This window comes from Eleginops maclovinus, chromosome 14, assembly GCF_036324505.1.
Source record: "Eleginops maclovinus isolate JMC-PN-2008 ecotype Puerto Natales chromosome 14, JC_Emac_rtc_rv5, whole genome shotgun sequence".
Classification (NCBI taxonomy): domain Eukaryota; kingdom Metazoa; phylum Chordata; class Actinopteri; order Perciformes; family Eleginopidae; genus Eleginops; species Eleginops maclovinus.
The window spans coordinates 6,155,472-6,170,009 of record NC_086362.1 but is presented as its reverse complement, the minus strand read 5'-3'; the positions used below and the strand labels follow the sequence as shown (position 1 = coordinate 6,170,009).

The 14,538-nt window shown below is 41.5% G+C and overlaps 1 protein-coding gene across 2 annotated transcripts; it reads right to left on the bottom strand.

Annotated features, from left to right (window-relative positions):
- Positions 1-213: 213 nt before the first annotated feature.
- Positions 214-14,165, bottom strand: LOC134875948 (oxysterol-binding protein 1-like). Of its 2 annotated transcripts, XM_063900712.1 has the most exons (17): positions 13,808-14,165; positions 12,766-12,936; positions 12,358-12,566; positions 12,032-12,200; positions 11,624-11,735; positions 11,242-11,425; positions 10,972-11,089; positions 10,539-10,596; positions 10,139-10,303; positions 8,555-8,800; positions 7,233-7,353; positions 5,287-5,390; positions 4,029-4,124; positions 3,751-3,938; positions 3,040-3,275; positions 2,144-2,182; positions 214-2,033 (listed from the first exon to the last, which is right to left on the bottom strand). In XM_063900712.1, the coding sequence occupies exons 2-17, from the start codon at positions 12,900-12,902 to the stop codon at positions 1,891-1,893; spliced, it is 2,325 nt and encodes a 774-aa protein (XP_063756782.1). In that variant the 5' UTR covers positions 12,903-12,936; positions 13,808-14,165; the 3' UTR covers positions 214-1,890. The 2 variants fall into 2 exon arrangements, with proteins under 2 accessions (XP_063756782.1, XP_063756783.1); XM_063900713.1 differs by lacking the exon at positions 2,144-2,182.
- Positions 14,166-14,538: the final 373 nt, after the last annotated feature.

Genomic DNA, 14,538 nt, shown 5'->3' with positions numbered 1-14,538 from the left:
AATTTTAGGCTCCTGTTTTAAGGGAGCCTAAAATACTACAATATTTAGGTCCCTTCATCATCTTAAACATGCTTTTGCAACTTTTATAATAACTACATAACATTTACTCAATTTAACGGTGACGCCTGGCACAAATCAAAAGGTCAGTTTGTGCCGTATTTGCTGACACTTAACACATTATACATATTCGTCACAGAAAAGGCTGAAACAACGTGTTTTCATTTGGGTTTTTATTGTTTTAATGACACATTATGTCATCCCATCTGGAGTACCTACTAAACATGAGGGCAGAAATTCCCAAATTGATTTGGCAAGTGTTATTTTATGTTACTTAGTTAATGGAAATGTAACAAATGGTATTAGAGAACAGTATTAAAAGCTTCTTTTTTTTTTAGACATCGCAGCATTTCTTTATTCTTTTTCTTTGTTAACACAAAATACTGAGCAATGTCACGTCTTCCCTCAGTCAGGTCTGGAAAGTCCCTTTTTTTCTGAAAATGAAGACAGTCCTCTTACAATATTATGAGGAGCCGAAAAAAAACCTACCTCACAGTTATCAATACGATATGAATTCCTATACACTTATAAAATCATAGATATTTGTAATGCTTTTAAATTCTTTGTTTCTTTATTCTTCATTTTTAAGTACACTTACAAACAAAATTATTAAAGTCACACACGCACGCTCACATTATACCCCATGTTTTTGGTGTCAAAATGTACTTTGCATAATGTATGAACACTTCAGGAGACGGTTTCTTTTAACCACCCATAATGGTTATCTCATTAGTCTGTGTTCCTCTAAACACAAAAAGCGCACTACGTATTCCAAAAACATGATTACACCCGCACACTTGGATCATTTCATTGAAAGAAACTAGATTTTCCCACCACTGAAACAAGCGATTTGGCAGCTCCGCTATGCTCTTTCCACGACTACTTCTTCAACGTTTCAAAAGTTTGAATGAGACACCAGCTACAAATGTCAGCATCACCTTCACTCAGGTGTGATGTGAGAGCAGGTCGCTCGTATCTAAGGCGAAGAGAGAGGGTGTTTTGGCCGTCATAATGGTCACCGTCGTAATCTCAGGCCTTTGTGAATGAGAAAGTATCTCTTCTGACTATAACACATGACAGTGTGGAGGTTCAACCGGTATTTCGGACAATCATTCCTTCTTTTAAACAGCATACTGCGCAGTGGCAGTGTTAATAGTAAAGTGATGGAAGAGCAGATATGCAGTCTCACACACACACACACACACACACACACACACACACACACACACACACACACACACACACACACAAAGAACCTTCACTTAGTTACATTAAGACACTAAATTAGAGAGAGAAACAAGAAATCCTCACTAATGTGTTGAAGGCCACCAGTTGACATTATAATGAAATTATTTGAATCATATATAAATGTATATATTAACCAGGTCTTACCCTTTGTTTTTAGAGTTATTACCAAAGCACACAATGCTTGTGATTGGGAACACTGCATTATCTCACAGGGTGTTATCAGCACAAAACCCTCTTCTGCTCCTGATCTGAGAGACACTTGAGCAGAGAGACTAAAAAAAAGAATCTACTAATGATTTGGAAGCACTGCCCATTCACTACCCCGCCCCCCCCAAATGCTAATTATTTCATTCCAGTCCTGTCGTATGCGTGACGGCAAGACCGGATGAGGCCAGAGGAAAAACCCCAGCTTTCTCCTCTGGATCAGACAGCAGTGACCGCCTGGAGATCTCCTAGAACAGAGAGCCACCGGGAGGGAGCCAACCGTCCAAATTGATGGGGGGGGGGGGGCTTTGTAGTAGCCGTGCACCAGGCGGCTTTCCAAGGGTCAGTCTCTTCGTGGCACTTTCTCAGTCAAAGACGAGGTCAATATATGTCCGGACAGCCCTCCCAGCTGCCGCGGTCCTTGGCTTCCCAATAGCCTCCCTTATAGATGTGGACCTGCTCCCCCGTGATCTGGTCTTCACAGCGATCGAACCAAAGTGCCAGGTGGCTGTCGTGAGGTGCGCCTGGAAAAGAGGAAAAAAAACATGGTGTCACCAAAGGGAGACAAAAGTGAGACAGGAGATTAGAAGTGAATTAAAAAGCAGTGTCAGGTGAGTAGTGAAGGAGTACTTGCTTTTTAAGGATGGATCAGTTAGAGAGTCCTCATCGACAGCTTTTGGAAGAGAAAAGGGGATCACAGAGAATTTTTTTCACCCCTTTATTTTTATGATTTTTCCCCATGCATGGTAGAGGGCAACACTTACCCCTTTTCCACTGAAATGAGTTCTGTTGAAAGGACTAGTTTGCAGTTGGTTTTCAACTTGCAAAACAGTTAAGAAGCAGTTCGCTTTTTCCACCAACCAGAGGAGCCAGGTCATGACATCACGTGAATATCCCTTAAATTAGAAACAGTGGGGACCGCTGTGGAGCTGTAGCTCATGTTGCTACGAAGCTAGATCTCCTTTCCTAACTGTATACTCTTCTCCATAGTGACATGGCTAACATTATGCTACTAATAGCTATAGCTTAGGAGGTTCCTAACGGAGTGAAATGACCCAGAAGTACCTCAGTGGCCAACATGATAAGAGCTGTTTGAATTCTCTAGATGATAGGAAAAACCTCCTTTTGTTTAGGAAACGCTGGACCTTGAAATGCTATCCCACAATACCTTGCGGTCGCAACTTTTACAGTGACACAACATTCGGCCGTTCACGGAAACAGCCGATCGTGACGGAGAAATGCGTTTCATGAAAGTCACGGTGCATATTAAGCGTTTTAAAACGTATGCCATAATTTGCTTAAGTGCTTCTTTTTGCACGTTCAGCACTGTATTAATCAAAAGGAGAAATATGAACATTACTTTTTAACTGAAATGATCAAATAAAGTCCACATTTCTCAGTGCTCCACTGCAGATTCTGATGTCAGCGACCGGTGAAACACTAAAAATGGTTTGCAAGTAGCCACTGGCTGCTAAATCACCTCGGTGGAAAAGGGGTAACAGACCCAGTGAACACACGGCGGACACTGACCTTCCTCTGACTGGCTGGAGGTGCGTTGGCTGGCAGCTTCCCTCTCTCTCTCCCGCCGGACAATGCGCTGCTTCTCCTCCAGCCGCTGCTTCTCGGAGTTGGCTTCGTCCCAGCGGCCCTCTTCCATCAGGCGCTGGTCGGGCCGGCGCCGGCTGTCGGTGGGCGCGATGCCGTCCTCGTATTCGTTCAGGGTCAGCGCCAAGGAGGTAAAGTAGTACATGGTCTCTGCTCCCTCACTGTGGTAGCACAAAGGGAAAAAAACACATTCAATCAAAAGGCTGAATAGACCTTTAAACTCTCCAGTTACTTTTGGAGTAATTACAAATAGAAATATTGTTTCTACAAAACCCTAGTATCTCGGTTTCTTTATCTTTGCAAGTCTATATTCTGGTTCTAATCTCTGCCAGACTGCAACTATCTCTTTGATCACAACCCTTGGTGGAATTTCAGGCTCGAAAGGAATCAGATTCTTTGGCATATTACTCAAAGAGAAACCGGTCCGACATTGGACTCAACAAGATATTGTGATTTGGGTATTAGACTTTGGATATAAGACCCCCCCCGCTAAGTACAACCACATCTTTAGATCTACCTTTGCAAAGCCTGTACCAACAACCATTTCTCTTTGGTGCTTCTTTGCTGGATCACTGCTCTACAGACGGTTAAATTAGACAGATAGCGTCTCAGACACCGGACCCTGCGGGGACTTACGGTAGAGGGTTCCTCTTCCAAACCTCTCTGGCTTTCAGGGTTTGATAGACCGTCTTCTGTTTGCCCTCGGTGCCGTTCTCTCCCCCGAGGCTGCTCTGCATCACCCGAGAAAACTCCATCTTCTCATCCCACGTGCCCGACAGCACGTAGTGGGCCTTGCTGTCCTTGTCCATCACTACTCCGGTCACCTGAAGGAAGGAGGAAAACAGTGTTATGAACAACTAAAAAACATCACATTTTATTTGTTATTAGGTTTAATTTGTGCATTTCTTTCTCACCTTTCTGGCCACATCTCTGGAGAAGTAGCTGTAAGGAGCAAACTTCAGGTGGCAGCGGTCTCCGGTGGTGTGGTTCACCACGTCTATCTCTCCTGACTGGCAGACAGAACAGAAAAGAAGGATTTAAAGAAATAACTTATCATATCATTTTAAGTTCTGATTTCGGGTTGGCAGAATGACAATAAATACACTTTCGAAGGATTTTCTTTCAACACCAGTGGGACAGGGACCCCTAGGGACAGCTGAGGGGATTGCAGGTGTTCCATGATTAGGGATTGCAATTTATTTCCACAATAAAAAAACATTTTAAAATGTAAAGCTCTAGTCTTAACAAAAGATGTTGAAACTGGTTAGAATTTTTTACAATGAACATAAGTGTTAATGTCAAGTTTAAATGCATTTTTTATTGAGGGTTATACAAGCGATTTCTATCTGAGTAGCAGTTGGGTTCAATAACAAAGAGTTTAACACAAGAAAGAATGTAGGTGAATCATCACTGAGGAGTGAGCGGGTTCTTATAGAATGTTCTCAAGGCACAAGACAAAAAAAACCACTGACCTACACAACAAAGAAGTGTAGTGCAATGTGAGGCTGGATGTTCTTTTTTCATTAGTGACCGCCTCGCTGCACATTATCCCGCTTATTACACGGCCACATACTAAACAAACTAAGGACAAACCTCCTAAAATGAATTGAAATAATTGTATTGACTAGAAAAAGATTGTATAAGGAAATAAAACTGTTCCACAGCGCACCCAAGGCTGGATCTCCGGCATCAACAACTTCATTTAAAATGAAGGCAGCTCTGATTGATGTTTTCTGTGACTGTCCAAGTCTGTTCAGTTTCTTTCCCACTAAAACGAAAGAGCCCATACCGTGTTTCTGTCAGCGTTTACTTCCTGTCTGTCTGCTCTTGTTGATTTATGTGACGTCCAGCGCTCTGTATTTTTAAGCTCTTTTTCCTCCTTAGCAACAATCATCATAGTGCTTAACAGCAGTCTGTACTGCTGTCATATTAAACTCTGAAATGTCCGAACTGACCAATCAGAATGGACCATTCTACTAAAGCCATGTAATGAACAGAAGTACATAACAAAAAGGGGAAAATGTTATATAAAAAAGACTTTTACTTGAGAAGTTTACTCACTTTTTTGTGTAAACAATGTCAAAGCTTTTTGTTATCGCATGTATTTGTCTTTTTATACAGCCTCAAATGCGGGCCCAGTTCATAAGTGATTTCAGTGTGTACATTTCTCACCTGATCGATCCAGAGTTTTCCCACGATGATGTTGTGCACTGTGGTGGTGACTTTCTTCCATGTGTAGTGATTGTTGGCCTTCTCAAAGATGGCGTGGATGGTGCCTGTGGGGGACAGACAGAATGCACATAATATTCTTCAAGTGTCACAACAAACCATTGTTTGTTTATTGCATTACATCTAAACGACTCCCTGTCTTTACACAAAGCTGTGACTGGGGATCGGTGATAACTGGTTTCTATTCAAAGAAATAACTGCAATGTCGAATCACACCCTAAACCTACAGTGGGGCAAAAAAGTATTTAGTCAGCCACCAATTGTGCAAGTTCTCCTATTTAAAAAGATGAGAGATGCCTGTAATTTTTATCATAGGTATACCTCAACTATGAGAGACAGAATGAGAAAATAAATCCAGGAAATCACATTGTAGGATTTTTAAAGAATTTATTTTCAAATGATTGTGGAAAATAAGTATTTGGTCAATAACAAAAGTTCATCTCAATACTTTGTTATATACCCTTTGTTGGCAATGACAGAGGTCAAACGTTTTCTGTAAGTCTTCACAAGGTTTTCACACACTGTTGCTGGTATTTTGGCCCATTCCTCCATGCAGATCTCCTCTAAAGCAGTGATGTTTTGGGGCTGTCGCTGGGCAACACGGACTTTCAACTCCCTCCAAAGATTTTCTATGGGGTTGAGATCTGGAGACTGGCTAGGCCACTCCAGGACCTTGAAATGCTTCTTACGAAGCCACTCCTTTGTTGCCCTGGCGGTGTGTTTGGGATCATTGTCATGCTGAAAGACCCAGCCACGCTTCATCTTCAGTGCCCTTGCTGATGGAAGGAGGTTTTCACTCAAAATCTCACGATACATGGCCCCATTCATTCTTTCCTTTACACGGATCAGTCGTCCTGGTCCCTTTGCAGAAAAACAGCCCCAAAGCATGATGTTTCCACCCCCATGCTTCACAGTAGGTATGGTGTTCTTTGGATGCAACTCTGCATTCTTTCTCCTCCAAACACGACGAGTTGAGTTTTTACCAAAAAGTTCTATTTTGGTTTCATCTGACCATATGACATTCTCCCAATCCTCTTCTGGATCATCCAAATGCCCTCTAGTAAACTTCAGACGGGCCTGGACATGTACTGGCTTAAGCAGGGGGACACGTCTGGAACTGCAGGAGTTAGGTCCCTGGCGGCGTAGTGTGTTACTGATGGTAGCCTCTGTTACTTTGGTCCCAGCTCTCTGCAGGTCATTCACTAGGTCCCCCCGTGTGGTTCTGGGATTTTTGCTCACCGTTCTTGTGATCATTTTGACCCCACGGGGTGAGATCTTGCGTGGAGCCCCAGATGGAGGGAGATTAGCAGTGGTCTTGTATGTCTTCCACTTTCTAATAATTGCTCCCACAGTTGATTTCTTCACACCAAGCTGCTTACCTATTGCAGATTCAGTTTTCCCAGCCTGGTGCAGGTCTACAATTTTGTCTCTGGTCTCCTTTGACAGCTCTTTGGTCTTGGCCATAGTGGAGTTTGGAGTATGACTGTTTGGTGGTTGTGGACAGGTGTCTTTTATACTGATAACGAGTTCAAAAAGGTGCCATTAATACAGGTAACGAGTGGAGGACAGAGGAGCCTCTTAAAGAAGAAGTTACAGGTCTGTGAGAGCCAGAAATCTTGCTTGTTTGTAGGTGACCAAATACTTATTTTACAGAGGAATTTACCAATTAATTCATTAAAAATCCTACAATGTGATTTCCTGGATTGTTTCCCCATTCTGTCTTTCATAGTTGAGCTATACCTATGATAAAAATTACAGGCCTCTCTCATCTTTTTAAATGGGAGAACTTGTACAATTGGTGGCTGACTAAATACTTTTTTGCCCCACTGTACATCAACAAACAACCGCAAGGAATGCCAAACATGTTCCCAAGCAGCAACGTCTCTCACCTAAAGGCATAATGGACAGGTATTTCCCCCTGAACTTGCTGGCGACGGTGATTTCCTGCCTCAGAGTCCACCCGCGATCCGAGATCACATGGTGCGCTGCCGCAGGGGGGTGGTGACTCACCTGAGCGAGAGGTTAAGAAAGGATACGTCGATTACTTAATAAAAAGAACACTTGAGAGATAATGCGCTTTCCCTTTGTGCTATTTGTGTATCGGTTTCGAGTTTCCCTCTAATAGCTATGACTCACATTACAGACAGAAGAACTGGCAGAGCAATTAAACATAACAACGCTATTATTAAACTCCATGAGAAATGAATCCTGCAAATATAATGACTACAATAGGGTTTAATCATATCACTTACTTGCTCATTTTTATTGAAAGCTTTGTGACTAAATAAACAATACAATAAATATACAAAATAAACATCAAACCTCATGTTTTAATACATCCTTTGTCATCACCGGGTTTAGCAACATTTATTGGATTAGTTTTTCTACTGGATTTATTTCTTGGGATTGTGGAAATGTAAACCTTTTAGCCGGTCTAATGTTCCAACACTAAGCCTTAGCAAATACATTTCCTGCCTCTGCCTTTAACATCGTTCCCTTTTTCATGTATGCTTGGTATACCATCACTCCTCTGACCCGTTTATGAGAAAATGATCATTTGATCTGATTCGAAACATGCCCTCTTATTCCCAGTGAAGTAGATTTACTCAAATAATGTACTTAAGTACAGTTTTGAGGTACTTTATCACACATTGTTTGCTACTTTTTTCTTCTACTCCACTACAATTCAGAGGTGAATGGTGTACTTCTACTCCATTACATTTGAGTTGTATCTTTAGTAACTTTGCAGATTAGGATTAATGATGTGAAATATAATTAACCCTTAAATCAGACTTGAATCCACCTGGAGTAAATTCAGCAGCTACCCTGCAGTATACAAAGTCATTAAAACTAGCAGCACCTTTACCAGCTTTGAGAACACATTAATGATCCATAATTATAATCAAAACATAGGACATAGTATTCCGAAATGGACCAATTAGTTAAACTTCTGGTACTTTAAGTACGTTTTGATTGCAGGACTCTTACTTCTACAGTACTCCTACACTCTACTTTATTTCACCTCTGCTTATTCCTGGTTTGATTAGTTGACACGTACAAATGCTTCCTCTTTGTGCATCCAAAAAAAAAATCAGTTAAAGGAAGCAAAACACCGAGAAAATGCTGAGCTGTAGGGATTTTTTAAGTTCTTCCTTCCTGGCATGGCTCGCTCTCACTTCCCTGTATATCTGCGTGCACGCTCGCCCCTCACCTGCTCGCAGAGGGAGCGGTAGCCGCTATCTCTCCGGCGGTCCAGCTCGTACGTCTCTCCCAGCAGGGGGTTGAAGGGTTTGCCTGTGCGGTGGACGGTGGTGGAGTAGGAGGACACGGAGAAGGCGGCCACGTAGCACATCTGCTCCAGGGAACTCTGGCACTTGGAGGCCTTATCCAGCAGCTCGTGGTACTCCAGGTCCTCGGACAGCCGCTGCAGCATGGAGATGGGCTCGTTGAAGTTTACCTGGAGAGCAGAATCACTCAGATGTGAATCGTGTGTGCAATCCTTATCATTTTCAGTGCCCATGAAACAATGTTTGAAATATAAATGTATACTCTAACTGTCTTTTCAGAGGGCATACAGGGCATTCACTTATATGACCTGACATACTGTACGTCATATAACATATATGAGCCCTACCAATGCAGGCTCATTTACGGCTAATAGTGATATTGTCTAAATTCTGATAACAGTATAGAAGCATCATTACCAACAAACCTTGACACCTTGAAGTTATTATTATATTCTTGAACATGAAAAACAATCATAAAATCATGATGAATATGACAGGAAATATATAAATCATTATTTGACTATGGTTTTTCTAAAGGATATAATAATAATAATAATACATTTTATTCATACAGGCACCTTTCAACGCTCTCAAGGTCACTTTACAAGATATACAAAACAAAAACAAGACAATATAATCAATAGAAACAGTGGATGTGTCGTGTAATCAGGGTGGAAATGCCAGTGGGAAGAGATATATGTTTTGTTTGTCGTTTTGGGATTTGAAAATGGAGAGAGAGCAGGAGGTGGGAGATGTACTAGTTTAACAAAGGGTAAATAAGCATCAATTATTAAATCCACGTTCCACAGTCCAGCAGTCCTTGTTATGACGGATATATAATAAGAAGGACCGCTGTTAACAATGGTTATGTGATTTCGGGGACTGATTTGTAGTGCTTTTGTCCAGCTTCAATTTTATTCATAACTTGGATTATGTCCTTTATATAGTTTATTTCATTTGTTTCATTTGATTTGTTAATGTTTAGCGCCCCATGCTGGTTGTAATCTTTGTATTTTGTTTATTAACTTTTCATTGTGTGAACTGTTGGACTGTTTACAGACCAAGCCTCTCAAAGGATTTTTTTTTTTAAAGAAGATAAAACTTGCACGCTATAGCAGATAGTTTCTGAACAAAAGAACAACAAAAGAAAGCTAAATAAAGACGGGGGGGATAATTCACAGCTTATCTACCGATTAACACAACTTTTTCCGTTTAATTGTCTGGAGAGCTATTTTACACTTGGATGGCTCTGGTAGAATGTTGTCCGACAAGCACCGATGACATGCAGACAATTGCTGTTTGTTTTTTTTACCTGGCATCACATTGGTGCTTTTGTGCCAGATAGCAATCACTGCTCTCTTGTAAACGCGGCTATTAGCTTGTTTGAACGTATGCATTTTTGCTTTGACGACACAAAGAATTGAAAAGAAAAAGGAGGAGTACTTATTGGTCATGCCAACTTCCTGTAAATGACATTTGATCTCTAGTAACCTATTAGAAATACTCACAGGCATTGGGATTTTGGACAGCTCTTTGCCAATGCAGTTCTTCATGATACTCCACAGATTGAGAGAATAGTTGGGTTTGTCGGAAATGCGTGTCCGCCGCTTCTTCAGCGGCATCAACTCCTGAGAGGGGGATTCCTGGTTCATCGCTAGAGGCTCCTCGTTGAGCTAAAACGCAAAAAATTCAAGTCAATAACAAGCACATAAGTGTGGGGAAATAAGCGCTTTTAAAACCAAACCATCAGCGTTTTGAAAAACATGTATCTGATCTGATTTATTATGAGTGTAGCACAATCAAAGCTTTAATATTTGGAAATGTGCCACCCGTAGTTCACTATGTTTTACCTTATAAACAGCGAACCATTCTTTTAACAGTCAACCCAGAGGTCAGAGTGAAACCTACCGATTGATCGTCAGGACACATTTCACTGTTGAAACCGCTGATATTACTGCTTGACCTTCTGTAATGAAATGAAAAGGATATCTGTCAGTGTCTGGGAAGGTTTATGGTTCCAGTCAGTTTGACGTACAAGGAAATACAGCAAGATATCACATGAAACTTACTCATCCAAAAAAAATTTCAATAAATACTGTAGATGTCTTGAGCGAAAAACAAGGCTTGGAGGAATTAAATGTAATATGTTACCATGTATGACTGCATGTGCGGGAAACACCTGATTCATAAATTACAGCTTTGTTCATTCTCCTATTTCTTCAAAGCATGCCATTGCCGGGAATACTGTTTAATTTCCGAAGACAGAGAGCGTGAGACTGCCGTTTTGTGATTCAAATGTTATGTGGAGGGGGGTGAGAGGTGCAGGGGAGCGTCCACTTACTTGTGAAAGTGGGGGTCTGCAGGTACAGTGATAAACTCAGGAGCCTCCTCCATGGCATCGAAGAACTCGTGGTCCTCGTCCTCATCGCTGGCCTCACCTTTTCCCGGGCCAGCAGAACCTTAAAGTGTTATATAACGTAGAGACTCAACACAATTCTTCATTTACTAAACCCTAGTGGTTTTTTTTACAGATTCATATATTGAAATAAAAACCCTTATTGCCGAGAACCATTGTTTTGTTTGTTATCACGTGTTCAGAGACACGTCTTACTTTTGTTGTCTGCAGTAGCATTGGACTGTGAGGCCCCTCTGAACGCTCGCTCCAGGTGGTTGTGCTGCTTGGCCAGTTGCTCTAAAGTCTCCTCCAGCCTGACCCGCTGGTCCCGTTCTGCCTGAAGCGCCTTCTGCCATCGCTTGCTGTGAGCCTGAGCCAACGCAAGGAAGTCTTGGCATGCCTGAGGGGGGAAACACATCAAACTGGGTCAAAATAGAACCGTTAAAACCCAAGATATAATAAATATGAGCTAAGTTATTAAGGCCTTCACAGAGTACAGATTGCATGTAGTATAGCTTTACATAACCCAGTTTTAATGACACATTATACATGAATCACAAGGCAGAAAAAATATGAAGACAAAGGAAGCAACACCTACATTAATCATGGCATTAGAGGTGATACGAAACAGCGTGGCCCTCTCTGTCACCTGACGGATCTTTTCCCCAGCTTCTCCAGTAAGACGCAAACTGTCCAGTTCTGATAAAGACCTGAAATATATATGATAAGGCACAACAATGTATAAGCGAAACAAAGTGAAAATCACAATTAGCTAAAGGTTTGATGGTTTCAACTAGGCGTCGTTGCTCTTTTGCAAATAGTTCAACGCCTCAATTCAGTGAGTTAATGTCAATGAAACGGCAACATGAGGATATAAAGACAATCCGTGGTTATCATGTCAAACATTAGTACGTGCATTTTGATTCTTCATTTCTAAGTTGAGATGACATGAAAAACTTTGGTCTGAGGGAAGCAAAGGTGAAGCAAAAAGTTGGTAAAGCCTGACCTCTGGAGTGCAGAGCCATGCTTTGAAATGAGGTCGTTGCAAGTGCTGAGATCCTCCACCTTGCTGCCTAGTGTTCGGAGAGCAGACTGCACTTCGGAATTCTGTGACCCGCCACCCTGTCCGGGTGCAGCCGGCGGGGATGACGAGGGAAAATCATCCCCGGAGTCATCTGTTAAAGAGAAAAGCAACAGTAACGGAAGACATTTCAGCTGAAAGGGGAATTCACAGAGCCTTATCTGCCAATATCGTTGCACACAATGAGGTTTACAGTGCACTAAATACCTCCCCGCCCCCGTCATATGCCAGTGTGTGTTTGTTTGTTTTACCTGACTCAGGCTGCATGCGGGCCGCCTTGGCTTTGGCGAGTTCCAGGGCAGTGATCCAGCGCTGACGTTCCACTTCACAGCTGGCCTTCAGGTGATACGTCTGCGCCCCGCCATTGGATATGACAAAGTTGCAGGCATCATCCACGGTGATGGTTGCCGTCGCCAAGTTGATTGTGCCTCGACACGTGTGTCCCATCTCGGCTTGGGTCCTAATAATCAGAGATGTCCGTTTTAACCATGTTTGTACAGTACTGTGGTAATGTAAGACTGATTGCAACCTGTGTAATGTACAACTAGTTCAGTGTAATTAAACAGTAGTTACAGCAGATAAAGGCCAAGAAGTTTCTTTAGTGACCTGATAACGGCCTTATCTTTGCGCCTATGTTTCTGTTCCACTGGAAAATGTACCTGTAGTAGGACAGCAGCCCATTGCTCAGGACAAACCACCTCCGCTGATAACCTTTGATGTAATTTGTCCACTTGAACACCCATCCTTTGTATGTGTCGCCAGCAGGGGTGGGAGTGGGGCTCTTCGGCTCCGACATCACAGCCCCCAAAAACAAGACAGAGTTGAGGAACCTTGTAAGAAAAAAAAGAACAATTTAACGTTAACGTGACAAGGCGTCCCTGTAAGGCTGAAATGATTAAACAATTTGTATGTCGCCACAGAATTGTTCAGCAAATGATTTCTTAATCATTTTACTCGTCCTTAAAAGCTAAAATGCCACATAGTCACTTCCTTAAACTTCCTTAGTAATAAGCACATTTACTGGTGATCTCGGGAATTTGGGTAGAGAATAATCACCAGAAATACATTCTTATTAAATATTTGATTATATTAGTTCAGTACTAAACCATATCTAGTTTTGCACTACACTAGCATGATTTAATACTGGTGGTTGATATTGATCTTTCGGTGTGGAGTGACAGGTCAAAGTTCAACAGTGGGGATTCTAAAACATGGGACATGTTTCAAACAAAACTAGTATTTAAATTGTAATTTCATGTACATCAAAGAAAGACTGCATGTGATTTTAACAACTCGGTTTGATTATGTTTTCTAAAATGCCTATAAACTAAATATGGTCAACTGTCACAGATACCATGACTTAAAAAACAAAGCTTAAATGTTCTTTTCAGGTATATGTGAAGGTTTTCCAATTATAAAAACAAAACAAAAGCAATATCATAACAGCATACATTGCAGAAAACTTTGACATATTGTTGAGCTTGACACTAAAAGCTAGTTAGCTCCAGAAAGGCTAGTGGGAGTCACGGTAATAACAGCTCATTGCTAGAAAAGGAGCTAAAGTAAATAAATTCGACAGGTTTGCTCGAAGTTAACCATCTGAACAGTGCACATGTAATATACGGTAAAAGCATGATACGTGGCTAAACAATCGTTAGCTTACGAACTAGTTTCTAAACTCGCCGATTGTTAAGTGTTTACCTTGACGTGTCCGAAATGTGAGATCAGGCAACCAGACACCCACTGAAGTCACGGCTAACTTTGACACCCATACGCTACTGTACTTAGCTAGCTGAAGAGGCTAACTAGCTAACCGACTGACACGGGAAAGCAAATGATAAAGACAACTAAACAGAAGACATCGACGACAACAGCAGTGTGTTGATGAAATAAAGTGACACCAGCGAGTTTGGTTAGTGTCCCTCGACAATGTGGTGTATTGTGTTCATTCTACAGCTGCGTATACCGACAAGAACCTAAAGCTAGCTAGCTACATCTAACTAGCCTAACGTTAGCTCGCTGGTTACACCCGGTGCAACACGATTTGGTCTCGTCTAGAAACAGCTAGGCTACAATGTTGTACCGATTGGCTGCAATCTTGACGGTAGCTGGGGAAGAAAGTGCTTTTTCCCTTCAAAGTATTACTACAGTGTGTCAGTATTTCCCACATAAAAACAAGTCATAGTGTTCATCTCTATCAAAGGCCATTTAAATACACATTGTACTGTAGTAACATGAATCCGTAAAGACATGGGTTTTCGTATTTTGTTGATAGTGGGTTATCTCTATATTAATTAATTAATTAGTTAGTTAGTGTATTATTATTTAATTCATTTAATTGTTTTCCAATTTCAAATATACAATCGGAAACTAACTTGATTGTTTCTTGCAAAGTTAACAAAAAGTTGAATATAACCTTAGACACGTTTACC